The sequence below is a fragment of the Cebus imitator genome, unplaced genomic scaffold (assembly GCF_001604975.1).
Source record: "Cebus imitator isolate Cc_AM_T3 unplaced genomic scaffold, Cebus_imitator-1.0 Scaffold59, whole genome shotgun sequence".
In the NCBI taxonomy this organism is placed as follows: Eukaryota; Metazoa; Chordata; class Mammalia; order Primates; family Cebidae; genus Cebus; species Cebus imitator.
In genome coordinates this window covers 570,908-583,157 of record NW_016107374.1, presented here as the reverse complement: position 1 = coordinate 583,157, position 12,250 = coordinate 570,908, and the positions used below count along the sequence as shown (strand labels likewise).

The following is a 12,250-nucleotide window of genomic DNA, read 5'->3' as shown; positions in this document are numbered from 1 at the left end:
TTAGTAGAGACGGGGTTTCACCATGTTGACCAGGATGGTCTCGATCTCTTGACCTCGTGATCCACCCACCTCGGCCTCCCAAAGTGCTGGGATTACAGGCTTGAGCCACCACACCCGGCAGGACATCCTTTTTTAAAAAATCACACATTTAGTCCTGTTTTGGTTTTTGCAATCAGGCCAGGCGCAGTGGCTCACACATGGAATCCCAGCACTTTGGGAGGCCAAAGCAGAAGGATCACTTGAGCCCAGGAGTTCGAGACCAGCCTGGGTAACATAGCAAGACCTCTTCTGTATGCAAAATTTAAAAGTTAGCTGATTGTGGTGGCATACACCTATAATCCCAGCTACCCTGCAGGCTAAGGTGGGAGGATTGCGTGAGCTCAGGAGGTTGAGGCTGCAGTGAGCTGTGATCTCACCACTGCATTCCAGCCTGGGTGACAGAGTGAGATTCCACCCCTACCCCTGGCAAAAAAGAAAGATGCAATCAAAAGGCCTGTTGGCCAGCAACAGCAGCAGCAGCAGGCAGTCTGCCCAAGTGTCTTAGGAATCAGAAGCAAATAAGAGTGTTTGCATAGATGCCACCACTTAAGTGGCCATCCTAATTCAAAAAGAAGCTGGCCTTTGGGAGGCATGGTGCATCCATTTCAATATTCTTTCCTAAAATGAGAAGCCTCTGTGCTGATGAGACCCAGGGGCTGGAGCCCAATGCCAAGCCTGTGTTGTCTCCAACGACCCTGCAACCGCTCGCTCTGATGTGCCCTATGCCACTAAAGGCGACATGGCCCAGGAAAGTGAGCCTCGAGGTTTTCAGATAAATCATTGTTTTGCTTAAACGTTCATAAAACCTGTTTAAAATACCTCCCTGTCTCAAACTTTCAGCAGTAACAGTAAGCTGAATGCCAGGTTCTACGTTAGCTCCTGGGCGCTCAGCAGCAATAGTGAGCATTTGGTTTTCTTAAGGCCAGCAAGACTATCAGGGACATCTCTGATGAAGCTGGAATGGTGACCAGTGACCTCAGGCTGAAAGTCAGTCGACATTGGTCTCTTGTGTTGACAGGAAAGCAAATCACACATTCCTATTTCTTTAAGCAACAAAACCACTAATTGCCACTCAATGCTAGAATATTTTGGGTCATCTAATCACAGATTTCTCAGGGCATCAATACTCAAATACAGGCTGATCACGCACCAGTTCAAATGGGAACTATTAACGGAGTGCGTTTCTTGCTTGCTGAGTTTCAACAGACATCAGCCAAAAGTACAAAAGAGATGTCAGGACAGATTCCAGGAGTGTCAGAGCGCATGTGTGGCACTCACCCCCTCTGGCAGTCAATGCAGGAAGTCACCAGCTTTACCCACTCTTCAAAAGTCATTGTTTAAACATGGTTCTTCATTTTCTCAACTTTTAATAGCAAAAAGTGCCAAAGTCCTCAGAGACCAACCAGCCTTGGTCTATCGTGACCAGAGTGAAGGGACAGCGAGGGGCTCCTCCCAGACGTGCTTCTCGTGTGCCAGTGGGCGGTGGCTCGGGAGCAGACAAAGGCCTCTCCACTGTCCAAGGGAGACCGGCAGCGCATCCCTCCTTTCCCACCGCCTGGCACTTCCAGTTGGGTGTCCCACGCGCTGGATTCTGTCCCCATCACACTTCCAGAGGCCAGGGGACTGCGCAGGCCTAAGGCTGTTTGGATGAACTGTCAAAACAAGATGCTTCCAGTTACAGCGGCAGGAGCAGGACGGGCACTACAGGCTGGCGGCTGCTGGTGCCTTTCTTCCCACCGTGCTTGCCAGTTTCGCCTTGACCTTTCCTCCAGCTCTGAGGACAAGAGTATAAAGCATCTTCCTAAAGGGTGTGTTTGCTATATGAACATTACCAATGTGAAGTGGGGCAGAAAGAAACCCAGAACTCGGCATTCAAGGATGCCCAGGAGAGCTGTGCCTGTTTTAGAGTTGTGTTTTGTTTTGCATTTTAAGAGCAGAAAAGGTACCTTTCTGCTGCCCTGATGCACTTCTTACACTGGGCCATTTAAGGCCCCAAGGGAAAAACCTGCCTGGAGCATTCATTGTCTGGAGCTTCCAGGGACAGGGCAGCCTCCCAGGGCTGAGCAGGGGCTCAAGGCACAGTGAAAGATATCCCAAACCATGAAAAGTCAACAGCTTTGCAACCACTTCCCGGCAATGGACAATGTAACGAATACCTCAGCGGGTCCTGCGAAAGGCCGTGCTGGGCTGAGGCACCCACCCGCACTGCGGCCTCTGTAGTTAGGGCAGGTGGGACACAGACTCCTCGGGTGCGCACGCCTGAGCCTGCCGACACACAGTGGAGCGGCAGCTCATATGACGTCCGGAAGGAACTTTGGTTGTTGAAAGGGAGCCTTGAAGATACTCACCTGCAAAAGGTGCTGCCCCAGTTTGATGAAACTGACACTGGGCATGACCTGGGCTTAGGAGAAGCGGCCGATGGTCCCGGCCTGCAGGGACCACCCCCGCCCCCAGCACGCCCTCTCCTCTTCGTCTCTTCCTGCTGGCCATGCAGACCAGAAGTGGAAGGAAACGTGCATCAAAGCAAGCCTGGATGAAACTGTGACTTCCGAAGATCTGACTCCTCCGAGCTTGCACCTGTGCCTCTCTGTGTTTGATTCCAAGCACTTCTCCCCTCAAAGTCGCATTTTCAAACCACTGTGACTCCAGGCACATTTGATACTTACCAGCCACATACATGATGGAAGGTTTTTTGGTTCTGATCCAGTGGCCACACCTGTCTTTAGAATGTCTCAATGAACTCCAGTTTTAAAATGGATTCATTGTTTCAACCCAGCAAGCCCAGTGCACCCAGCTAAGGCTGGCTTGACTGCCAGCCTGGCCTTTGGTGGGCAGCTTCCTGGAGCCTGGGGAGAGCTGGCCACCTTCACCAGCTGGTACCTTATTAACAGTGTGGCCTTTCAAAAAGCAGATGCCAATAGGATAATGTGCCAGGTGCCCACAGCTCATCCCCCATGGATGCCATGGCTCTGAGCAGCTTTCAAAGCAGGTTCCTGTGTTCTCCTCTACTCCTCAGCTGTTTGAAGCTGTAACAGCAAATCAGCCTCCAGATGTAGGGCCTGCCCGGCATTGCTGGCCGCTGGGTCCCGGGCACGGTGCACTTTCTCCACCTCCTGCTGCCTCCCTGTTATTTCCGGACACTTACACCTGGTGAGTGTAAGGACAGGTGACCCAGGGGCCTGCAGCCTTGCCCTCAGCTCCCATCCCATGGCCAGCAAGACTACCAGGGACATCTGCAGTTAACTGTCCTCTGCAGTTAACATGGTTGGCCTGATGCAGGGTTCCTGAGAGATTACTTTCTAGACATTCTTTCACGTTCAGACACCGCTGTAGATTCAGGAGAGGCAAGGAAATTATGTTGTCCATGGAAATCACCCATGAAGACTGATGCCACCACCTGAGGGCTCATGAGCATTAACAAGTGTCCACGGGAACCTCTCGTCCACAGGAAGTTTGTGTCAACACTTCCCATTTTTACGCACTGGCATTGCCAAGCATGGGGAGGTATTCACTCTTCCCATGTTAAAAGTGACCCAGTTTCTCTTAACTCGGTCCACGCTGACTTGTTCAGCCACACTGAAATTTCTTACCAACCACATCTTTACACCGAGCAAAGGGGGCTGTGTGTATCTCCGTGATGGTGACAATGACGGCAGCTGTCATTCAAGCCCACCTTCGGACATCCCAGTCTGGAAGTGAAATGTCCACAGATATCTGCGGCAGAAGGGCTGGAAGGGCCACTCGGCTGTGGTGCAGCTTTACAGAGCAATGAAGGGCTGTGGCAAACAAATGCCGATTAACCTCCCTCGACTGTGCCGCGGGCAACCAAGGCACATCTCACCAAGGGATTATTCGATGCCATAAAATCATCCAGTGGCCTTCCTGCTTCCGAGTCCGTGGCCCCTACCCAAGGCATGCATTCTTCTGAGAGGCCTTCTGCCGAGAAAGATCTAAGATTGGGCTCCCAACGGTTGAGGTCTAGGTTTTTGCTAGGATTTATATATTTTTAGGTGCCATTTTGACAGCATTCAGGAAAATGGTCACTGACCCCATAGACTGGGGTAAGAATAAAGGCAATACAGTCTGGGCACAGCAGCTCACGCCTGTAATCCCAGTACCTTGGGAGGCTGAGGTGGGTGGATCACGAGGTTAGGAGTTCAAGACCAGCCTGACCAAAATGGTGAAACCTCATCTCTACTAAAAATACAAAAATTAGCTGGGCGTGGTGGCGCATGTCTGTAGTCCCAGCTGCTTGGGAGGCTGAGGCAGGAGAATCGCTTGGTCCTGGGAGGCAGAGGTTGCAGTGAGCCAAGATAGTGCCACTGCACTCCAGCCTGGGTGACGGGCAAGACTCCATCTCAAAAAAAAAAAAAAAAAAAAGAATAAAGGCAATACATTTGATCTGACTCAGAATATAGGAGATCCATATATTTCTCTGGAAACCACAATACACACTAAAATGTGAAATTGGAAGTTTTGTTAAAAATATGATGAGCTTCATGGTTTGTTTAATTACATAATGATTTCCATTGTGCTATTTCTGTGAAATGCAGCAGGTTCTTAAACGTTATTTCAGTGGCATGGGCTGGAAGCTTATCACAAAAAGCCATGTGTGTGGCCCTCTTATGAGAACAGGAAGAGGGGCTGGTGCCCAGGGCTGCCGCCTGCTCTGCCTTTTGCCAGCTCTGCGTTATTTGAGGACATCTCTACAGATCTGGAATGGAGCTGTCAACCGACCATTTGCTTCTCAAAATTTCAGTTTGAGATGTGAGAGGTATGATCAGTTACTTTTCTCCCCCCAGACAACCCCTTTTGTGAGGGGGAGGAGCTATAGAATGTGGTTCAGCTGAAACACGTGCAATGACATCCTTCTGGAGTCCTTTGCCAACAAAAACAGACCAGACCGTGTCCATGTTCAATGCCGCGTCCCGATGGAAGCAGCTGACGACCTCAAGTACTTGAGTGGTCCTCGTGGCTGTCGGAGGGACTATTTGCAACAACAACAAAAAAAATGAAAAGAAAAATTGATTTTTACGTCAGAGACAGCAAACTCAGACCTGGGTGGGGGTCAGCTTTTTTTTTTTTTGAAGTTTGCAGTTTGGGTCAAATGTGAGAAGGATGTGTACCTGCTGCCTCTTTTCTAGCCACTCTTCTGCCCACACCCAGCAGCAAAAATTCACTCATTTAATGAACTGATAAAGTGCTATGCAAGCTGGCGCACAAACAGGCCCCCAGCCTACGCACCCTGGCTCCCAGGAAGAGTGGTGACCCAAGCGTTGGGGGGATGCTGCAGTCCCGGGAGACACATTCGGGCACCTTCCCCGGACCCCTGGGCTTGCCTCAAGTCAGAGGGGGTCAGCCTTCCGGCCCCGAAGAGGAGCGACCTTTTTCATGTACCTCACAAGAGATGAATCCCATGTAGTGCTCTTTTTGCTAAGATTACAGTGTTCATGTTAAATATATCACTTTACTTTTTCTACATTGTGTGGTAAAAAGAACTATGTTAGTAGCTATATCTTAAATACTGTGATTTGAGATTTTGAAAAGCATCCTAATACAAATATCTTACTAACTTACGATCATTCATCTAATAACAAACCTTTGGATTCTTTTGAAATCCGTGTTAATTGACTCATATTCTTAAAAAGCCTGGCTCTTGAACCTATTGGAAACACAAAGGAAACTGAAATCAAACAACTAAGATACACTGCGCACGTGTGGGCGCACACAGCTTCCCATTTCACCTGAGCCACGCAGAATTTACTTCCAATGTGGAAATCTCTTCCCTTTACCATGCTGGGCATGCACAGAGCACAAGAGAGCCTATCTCCAGTCACCTCCACCAGCAAGGCCTTAGACTCCAGGTTAGAGGCCACCGATTTCATACGACAGTGTTTGGCTAAAGACCCTCACTATTCCTGTTTAGTAAATCGCTGTCTGCTCTTCAGGGAACTGTTATCTATGGGTTATTACCAAAGAACTTCGGCAATTGGAAATGTCCTGATGGAAATTATTTGCACATGCCTGTTCTCTGGCATCCTCCAGGTGGCCCAACCCAAAGCGTAAAGCAGAAACCACAGACCCTGTGAGTCTCCCCATACCTTGTTTCCTGTAACGTGCATATTGGTAACGTCCTCTGGGATCCATAATGTCATCATGCTACAACCCTAGGGGAGAAGGTGGACAGACGCACACAAGAACGGTACAGATCCCAGGCAAGGACTGGGCTCTCTCCACGCATGCCCTTACTATTCATGAGTGCCTTATACTCTCAGTATTTCGGGGCTTACAGCTTCTTATTTATGCTGAACAGGTGCAGTTCCAAAGCAGGAACTGCCGCGCAGGCTCCAGCGTCTTCTCTCCATCATACCTCTCTCCGGGTGGGGGGAGTGGGCATCCAGGACCTCAGGAATCAAGGGTGTGCAGAGAAGGGCAAATGTAATTTTTCTAGTCACATGAACTTATTGTTTCCAGGCAATTAGAAAATGGCCATAAAATAACCTTAATTTTTAAAAAATCTTGGGTCTTCATTTTCCTCTTAGGAGACTGAACTGACCACATGTATTGATTTCTGTCCTGACCATATGGGAACTTCTGTGTGTGGGATGTCCTACTGTAAGACTGATGAATGTACAGAGTTAATTTCAGGGTTACAGTTTTGCCTTAATGGTTTTAAAAAATAAACTATTTTTTAAAATGTGCTGGTGAGTTTTGAGTGATGCTGCGGGACGGGTAGTTTGGTCTGAAAGAACTGAGTCCCCAGCTGTGTGGTCTGCCCTCTGCCAGAACAGCCCCTGCGCCCTTCATGGAGGTGCTCTCCATCTGCAGAGTCCCTTTTGTGTCCTTAAGCGTACAGAATGGATCTAGGACAATGTGGATCCGGAACACGACATCCTTTCCTCTGAAGTCACAACGGGAAACTTCTGAAAGCAGCGGGCATCTTAAAATACATCGGTGCAAACGTAAGTCAGCAAAAACTCTTTATTCATCCCTTCATCACGTGACAGTTGGCCTGGAGTAGTTATAACGACAGAGCAGCTCCTGCCTCTCAGAACTCTAAGCAGACATTCCAGAGAGCACAGACCAGTGCCCTGCCAACTGCTACCCTAGAAGCCCCGGGGAGATGGGGAGTCTGGAGGAGGGGGTGCTGCAGGCACTCCCGGCAGGCAGTAGGGCCGGGCTTTGCAGGCACCCAGGACTGTGTTCGAGATGGCAGGAGGCAAGCAGGCAGGCAGCGTGATGGTCTTGAGGTGCGAGGTGAGGACAGGAAGTCCACAGCATTCCTGACTTGGGATTGTGGGAGACAGAATGCAGGGGCCCGAGCTGAAGCCAGAGCCTGAGGGAACTGGAGAGGCTGGAAGCCAGCACTCACCTTCCCAGGAGACCCCGGCCATTGCCAGGCCCAGAGTACCCAGGGAGAATGTCGGGTATCCAGACGTTTTAGTGGAAGATTCCTTTTTCAAACATTAGTTGGGTTTTAATTATAAACATAATACATGGTTAAGATTAAAAACATTTTCCAAGCATCACATAAGGATATGAAGTAAAAATTTTGTCACCCTCTAGACCTCCCAGGCTGGCTCCAGAGGCAGCTGCTGTCAGTGATTTTCTTTACAGAAAGACCACTACAGTCACCTACGGTGTGCCCCGGCCCCAACACGGCATGGCATCTTCCTGCACATGCACCTGCAGGTGGCCTCTTAGGAGCTGCCCCACTGAAGGAGGTCATCCCTCTCAGTCGCATCTGAGCAGCACTCACTCAGGCCTCGGCGCTGAGGGGTGTGCAGGGATTCCTGGCTGTGTCTGGGCTGGCACCTGCCTTTGGGCTACCTTGTCGGCACAAATCCCTGGGCCTGTGGCTGCTCCAAGCTGGGCTCCAGCTCCTCTGGGCTCCAGTGCTGCTCCCAATGGTCCAGAAACAAGGCCAGGCACGGCGGCTCCCAGCTCAGCAGCATCCCCGGCGCAGGCTGGCCCAGGAGCTCTGTGCAGGGTGAGTGCGGCCCCAGCTGCACTCACATCCGAGAACCAGGCTGGCTAGGGGGCCTCTTTGACAGAGCTTTCCTTTTCTCCAAGTCTTGCCGAATTTCCTGAGGAAAAGCACTGATGTTCTCCTGGACACAAGGGAGGCAGAATCTCTTGGAGTAGAATAAACTGCACTCCTGAAAGAAGGGGACAAGGATGGAGGCTGAGTATCTTGGGAACACGGTGCAGCTCCTCCCAGGGGCCAGCCCTTCCCACACTCAGGAGGCTGGGCTGGGGCCCCAGCATGCAATGTGGGCACGTAGCCAGAGCTAGACCAGCAGGAGGGAGAGCCGGGACTCAGGGCCTGGCGGGGTGTCCTGGAGAAAAGCAGTGCAAGCCTGGGCTACCCTGGAGGGAACAGCTGGGATGGGACAGAAAGACTCTGGAGCCTCTCTGCTCCATCACGGTGAAGTGACAATGGAAAGCGGGAGCACAGGCCGTGCTCAAAAGCCGGAAATCCCAGTCCACCCCTCCCAGTTATCACAGCAGGAACAGTGGCCACTGGTGCTGGGAGCAGCAGGGGACAGGAAGGACAGCCCTGCAGACCAAAGAGGCCGTGGACGAGCTAGCTAGTCACTGTCCGGCCATGACGCTCTCCTCTCTTATACACTAGAACTTCCGAGATTCATCACGGCGCACAGCACGTGGCTAAGGATGACATTCCCTAGCCCCCTCTGCAACTGGGCATTGCCATGTGACTCAGGCTGGTCAGGGGTGTCAGCAACTGTGTGTGCCACCTCCTGGTCATGCCCTTTGAAGGAGTGGACTGTGCTCTCATGTCCCTTCCTGCTGGCTGGGATGCAGAGATGATGCTGGGAGCTGCCACAGCCACAAGGGACCCAAATGGAGACTCTGCTGAAGACAGCAGCGGTGCCTTTCCAGCCAAGACCACCAGTTCTGGACTCTTAAATAGGAGAAAGTAAGTAACGATTTGCTTTACTTAGGTCGCTCTCATTTTTGGTGTCTGTCTGTTCCTAAAGTTTAGCATGCTCGCAAACATCGGGATGCCCTCCTGCAGCTCTTAGAAAAGACCCTTTGCCATGGAGATCCGCTCATTAACAACCTACTGTTGAAACAAAGCAAGCTGCAGACTTGTGATACCTGTGTGTGCCCCCCTTCCTGACCCGCAACCACTAATCATGAAGAGCAGCCCAAAGCCAAGGTGTTGCATTCAAGACCTCCCCGCCTGGCCCACCCACCTTCCCAGTCTTCCTTTCCCAGCTTCTCCTGGACCACCAGCCTCTCCATGTGCCTCAGACACCCCCTGCACCGCACTGCAGAGGCTCCTCCCGCCCTGGCCCACCTGGTCCCCCTGGCTGCTGACACACCTCCCCTGTGTGCATGTCACCCTGTGGCTGATGCTCAGGGACTTCTCAGACTCCAGGATCACTCCAGGTACACTGGCCACGCTGTGAAGGCCACACTGCTCCACTTCCATCCATCCTCAGGTTTTCAGCTACCCAGCCCCCCCAGCCTCTCGGAATCTCAGTTCCCTTATATATAAAATGGGTGGAATACAATACTGCTTTACCTGACAAGTTAGGGGCAGGACTGAATGAAGCCTCAGCAGTAAAACAGGTCCCAGGCACAGGGCCTGGCACACAGGTGCTCAAGAAAGGACAGTCCCTTCTTCTGGAAGGGCCCTCCAAGAACACATAGAAGGTAAGTCACCGTCCCTGGTGAGAGGGAGCACAAGGACCATCTGCACTGCTGGTGGGAAGGGGAGGAACCCTGGGGGTCACTGGGGTGGGCGCAGAGCCAAGAACCTATTGCCATTCCTACACCAGGCTGAGACCCTCTAACTGACCCTAGCTTGCCCTCTCGCCTATCCCCTTCATCAGCTGCGGGGCCCCATCTATAATGAGGTGAACCAGCTGGTCCCTCCCTCCCAGGCCACCCTACCCAGGGAGAGCTTTGGGATAACCCCAGCAAAGGCAGGCAGCCCCAGCCCACGCTGCTTACCCACCGGGCCCACACACACCAGCCTGCTGCACAAACTGCAATGCGAGCCGAGGACCAGGAATCTGCCCTTGTCGGAGGTGAAGGGGTCCTTCATGACATAGCTTTCCTCCAGGAGGCTGCAGAAGAGAGATGCCAGCTGTAGAACCGCCCAAATATCTGTTGTCGGAAAATCAGCCATAAGCAATGGCCATGCAGCAGCAGCCTGGACCTCCGCAGGGCCTGCACACCTGCGCGGGCTCAGGGGGGCAGGGGCGCTGCAGGACAGTGACAGGATCAGCAATTGGGGACCACACCGGCATTGAAATTGGACCTGTTTTCACCTTCACCTTTCTAACAGCTGTGGTAGAGAGAAACCCTTGTTCTCAGCCAAAAGAAGGGCTGCTCCAACATGAGCCCCCAGGCCCTGACTGATTCCCCAGGGTGGGGCACAAGGCCACCATCTAAGCACGCCAGGCCTCCCCTACACCCCAAGCCACTTGCTTCCACGAGGGAGAACACACCCTCACAGTCCCTGGAGGCCAGGTGGCATCCTGCCACACATCAGAATGACACCACAGGGTGGCATGATGACAGTCAGGCTCCCAGTCAGCAGAGGGACAACAGCCAGGAGGAAAAAGCCATGCCCCACCACTGTATCCCATTTGTGTAACACACCAGCCGGCTTTCCAACAAAGTAGCATTTGATGAAGGACAAGCTGGAGGTCGAGATAAGCCCCTGGACCCACGGGCTCTAGTCCACGTCTGCAAGGACGACGGGCCTCCCACTAAGAAAGTGGGCAAGGGCACAGCCCCAAATGGGGAGGCCACCACAGCTCCTCACGGCTGCTGAGCTGCTTCCCCACAGCTACAGCAGGTGTTGGACTCTGGGTTAGGTGTGGAGGAAGGTTCTAGAAGAGTCAGACACACCCCAAGCTTTGCCCAGGCCTCCAGAGATTACAGTGGAAGTATCCAGAGCCTGGGCAGGGTGGGACCTAAAGAGCCACACCCAAGCTGGTGTCAGACCTAGGCCCAGCACCCACCAACCAGCACTGGGCACAGGCTTCCCTAGCACTGGCCCAAAGGGCATGTACTCACACCATCGACTGGGTGTTGGGGGGCTTCTGCCCAACGTAGCTATAGGGAGCTGTCAAGGCACAGAGTTCACACTCAAACACTCCCAGAGGACTGCATTCTGCATGGGATGCCATCTGCAAGATCAAGAGATGGGTGTCCCTGGGTCACAGGCTTTCTCAGGAATCCTGCCACTTCCTCAGCTGTGAAGACCCTAATGATATAGTCCTAAGACAGTTTTCTGCCTCCGTACTGTACCCTGGGGGATCCCTTTTCTCTATCCCCAGCTGAAACAGGTTTTTACCGGTGCCCACAGTGACAGGATTTGGGACCCATATCCCAGTGGTTTAAGGTTTTTGTACTGCTAGAGAGGATCCAGACAGGATCCAGCTGGAGCAGCCATCTCTTCCTCCAAGGCTGCAAGACGGCCAAAGCCTTCTGGCCTCCTGCTCTGCCTCAGTCTTAACCACCAGCACCCAGTGAATGCTGGTGGAAAAGAGCCCAGTGTGGGTGCAAACTCTCCTGTTTCTCAAAAGCTCTATGCCCTCTAGTCCACACATGGTATACAGCACTTCATTAAAACTGTCTTCTTAACTGCTGGTATGGAACCCCCTTCTTATGTTCACTGTTGGGTCTTGGAGGCCTCTCTTTCCTTACATTTCTGGCTAAATGGTTGCCATCTGATGGGTTCACCAAAAGTTACGATATTGCCGATTACCCAGCTCCTTGACTATGGAATCAAGTACAACATTAGCAGCTGGCCCCGGGCTCCTGGCTGTGACCTCCCCTCGCCTGAACTGGGCCTGGTGTGTAAAGGCCAATCAAGTGGTATGGGTTTTGCCGCTGAGTGACCCCAGATGCAACTCCAGGAAACCTGGGCTACCAATGACTTTACGATCCGGCCGGCCGGGCATGGTGGCTCACGCCTGTAATCCCAGCACTTTGTGAGGCCGGGGCGGGCGGATCACCTGAGGTCAGGAGTTAGAGACCAGCCTGGCCAACATGGCAAAACACGTCTCTACTACAAGTACAAAAGTTAGCCGGGCATGATGGCCGGCGCCTGTAATTCCAACTACTCGGGAGGCTGAGGCAGGAGAATCTCTTGAACCCGGGAGGCGAAGGTTGAAGTAAGCCGAGATCGCGCCTGGGCGACAGAGTGAGACTCCGCCTCACAAAA

The 12,250-nt window shown here is 52.3% G+C and overlaps 1 protein-coding gene across 2 annotated transcripts; it reads right to left on the bottom strand.

Moving 5' to 3' along the window:
• Positions 1-7,003: 7,003 nt before the first annotated feature.
• On the bottom strand, positions 7,004-12,044 carry CDPF1 (cysteine rich DPF motif domain containing 1). 2 transcript variants are annotated; one of them, XM_037738895.1, is made up of 3 exons: positions 11,098-12,044; positions 10,024-10,139; positions 7,004-8,198 (listed from the first exon to the last, which is right to left on the bottom strand). In XM_037738895.1, the coding sequence occupies exons 1-3, from the start codon at positions 11,208-11,210 to the stop codon at positions 8,074-8,076; spliced, it is 354 nt and encodes a 117-aa protein (XP_037594823.1). In that variant the 5' UTR covers positions 11,211-12,044; the 3' UTR covers positions 7,004-8,073. The 2 variants fall into 2 exon arrangements, with proteins under 2 accessions (XP_037594823.1, XP_017384950.1); XM_017529461.2 differs by having other exon boundaries at positions 10,028-10,139; positions 11,098-12,027.
• Positions 12,045-12,250: the final 206 nt, after the last annotated feature.

Bases quoted from the DNA above. Each gene is read 5' to 3' on its own strand.
- CDPF1 (XM_017529461.2), bottom strand. From the start codon at position 11,210: ATGGCATCCCATGCAGAATGCAGTCCTCTGGGAGTGTTTGAGTGTGAA. The intron at 10,140-11,097 runs GTGAGTACATGC...TCTCTTCTGCAG, and splicing joins CCCAACACCCAGTCGATGGT to CCTCCTGGAGGAAAGCTATG. The intron at 8,199-10,027 runs GTGGGTAAGCAG...CCCTTCTTTCAG, and splicing joins GGCTGGTGTGTGTGGGCCCG to GAGTGCAGTTTATTCTACTC.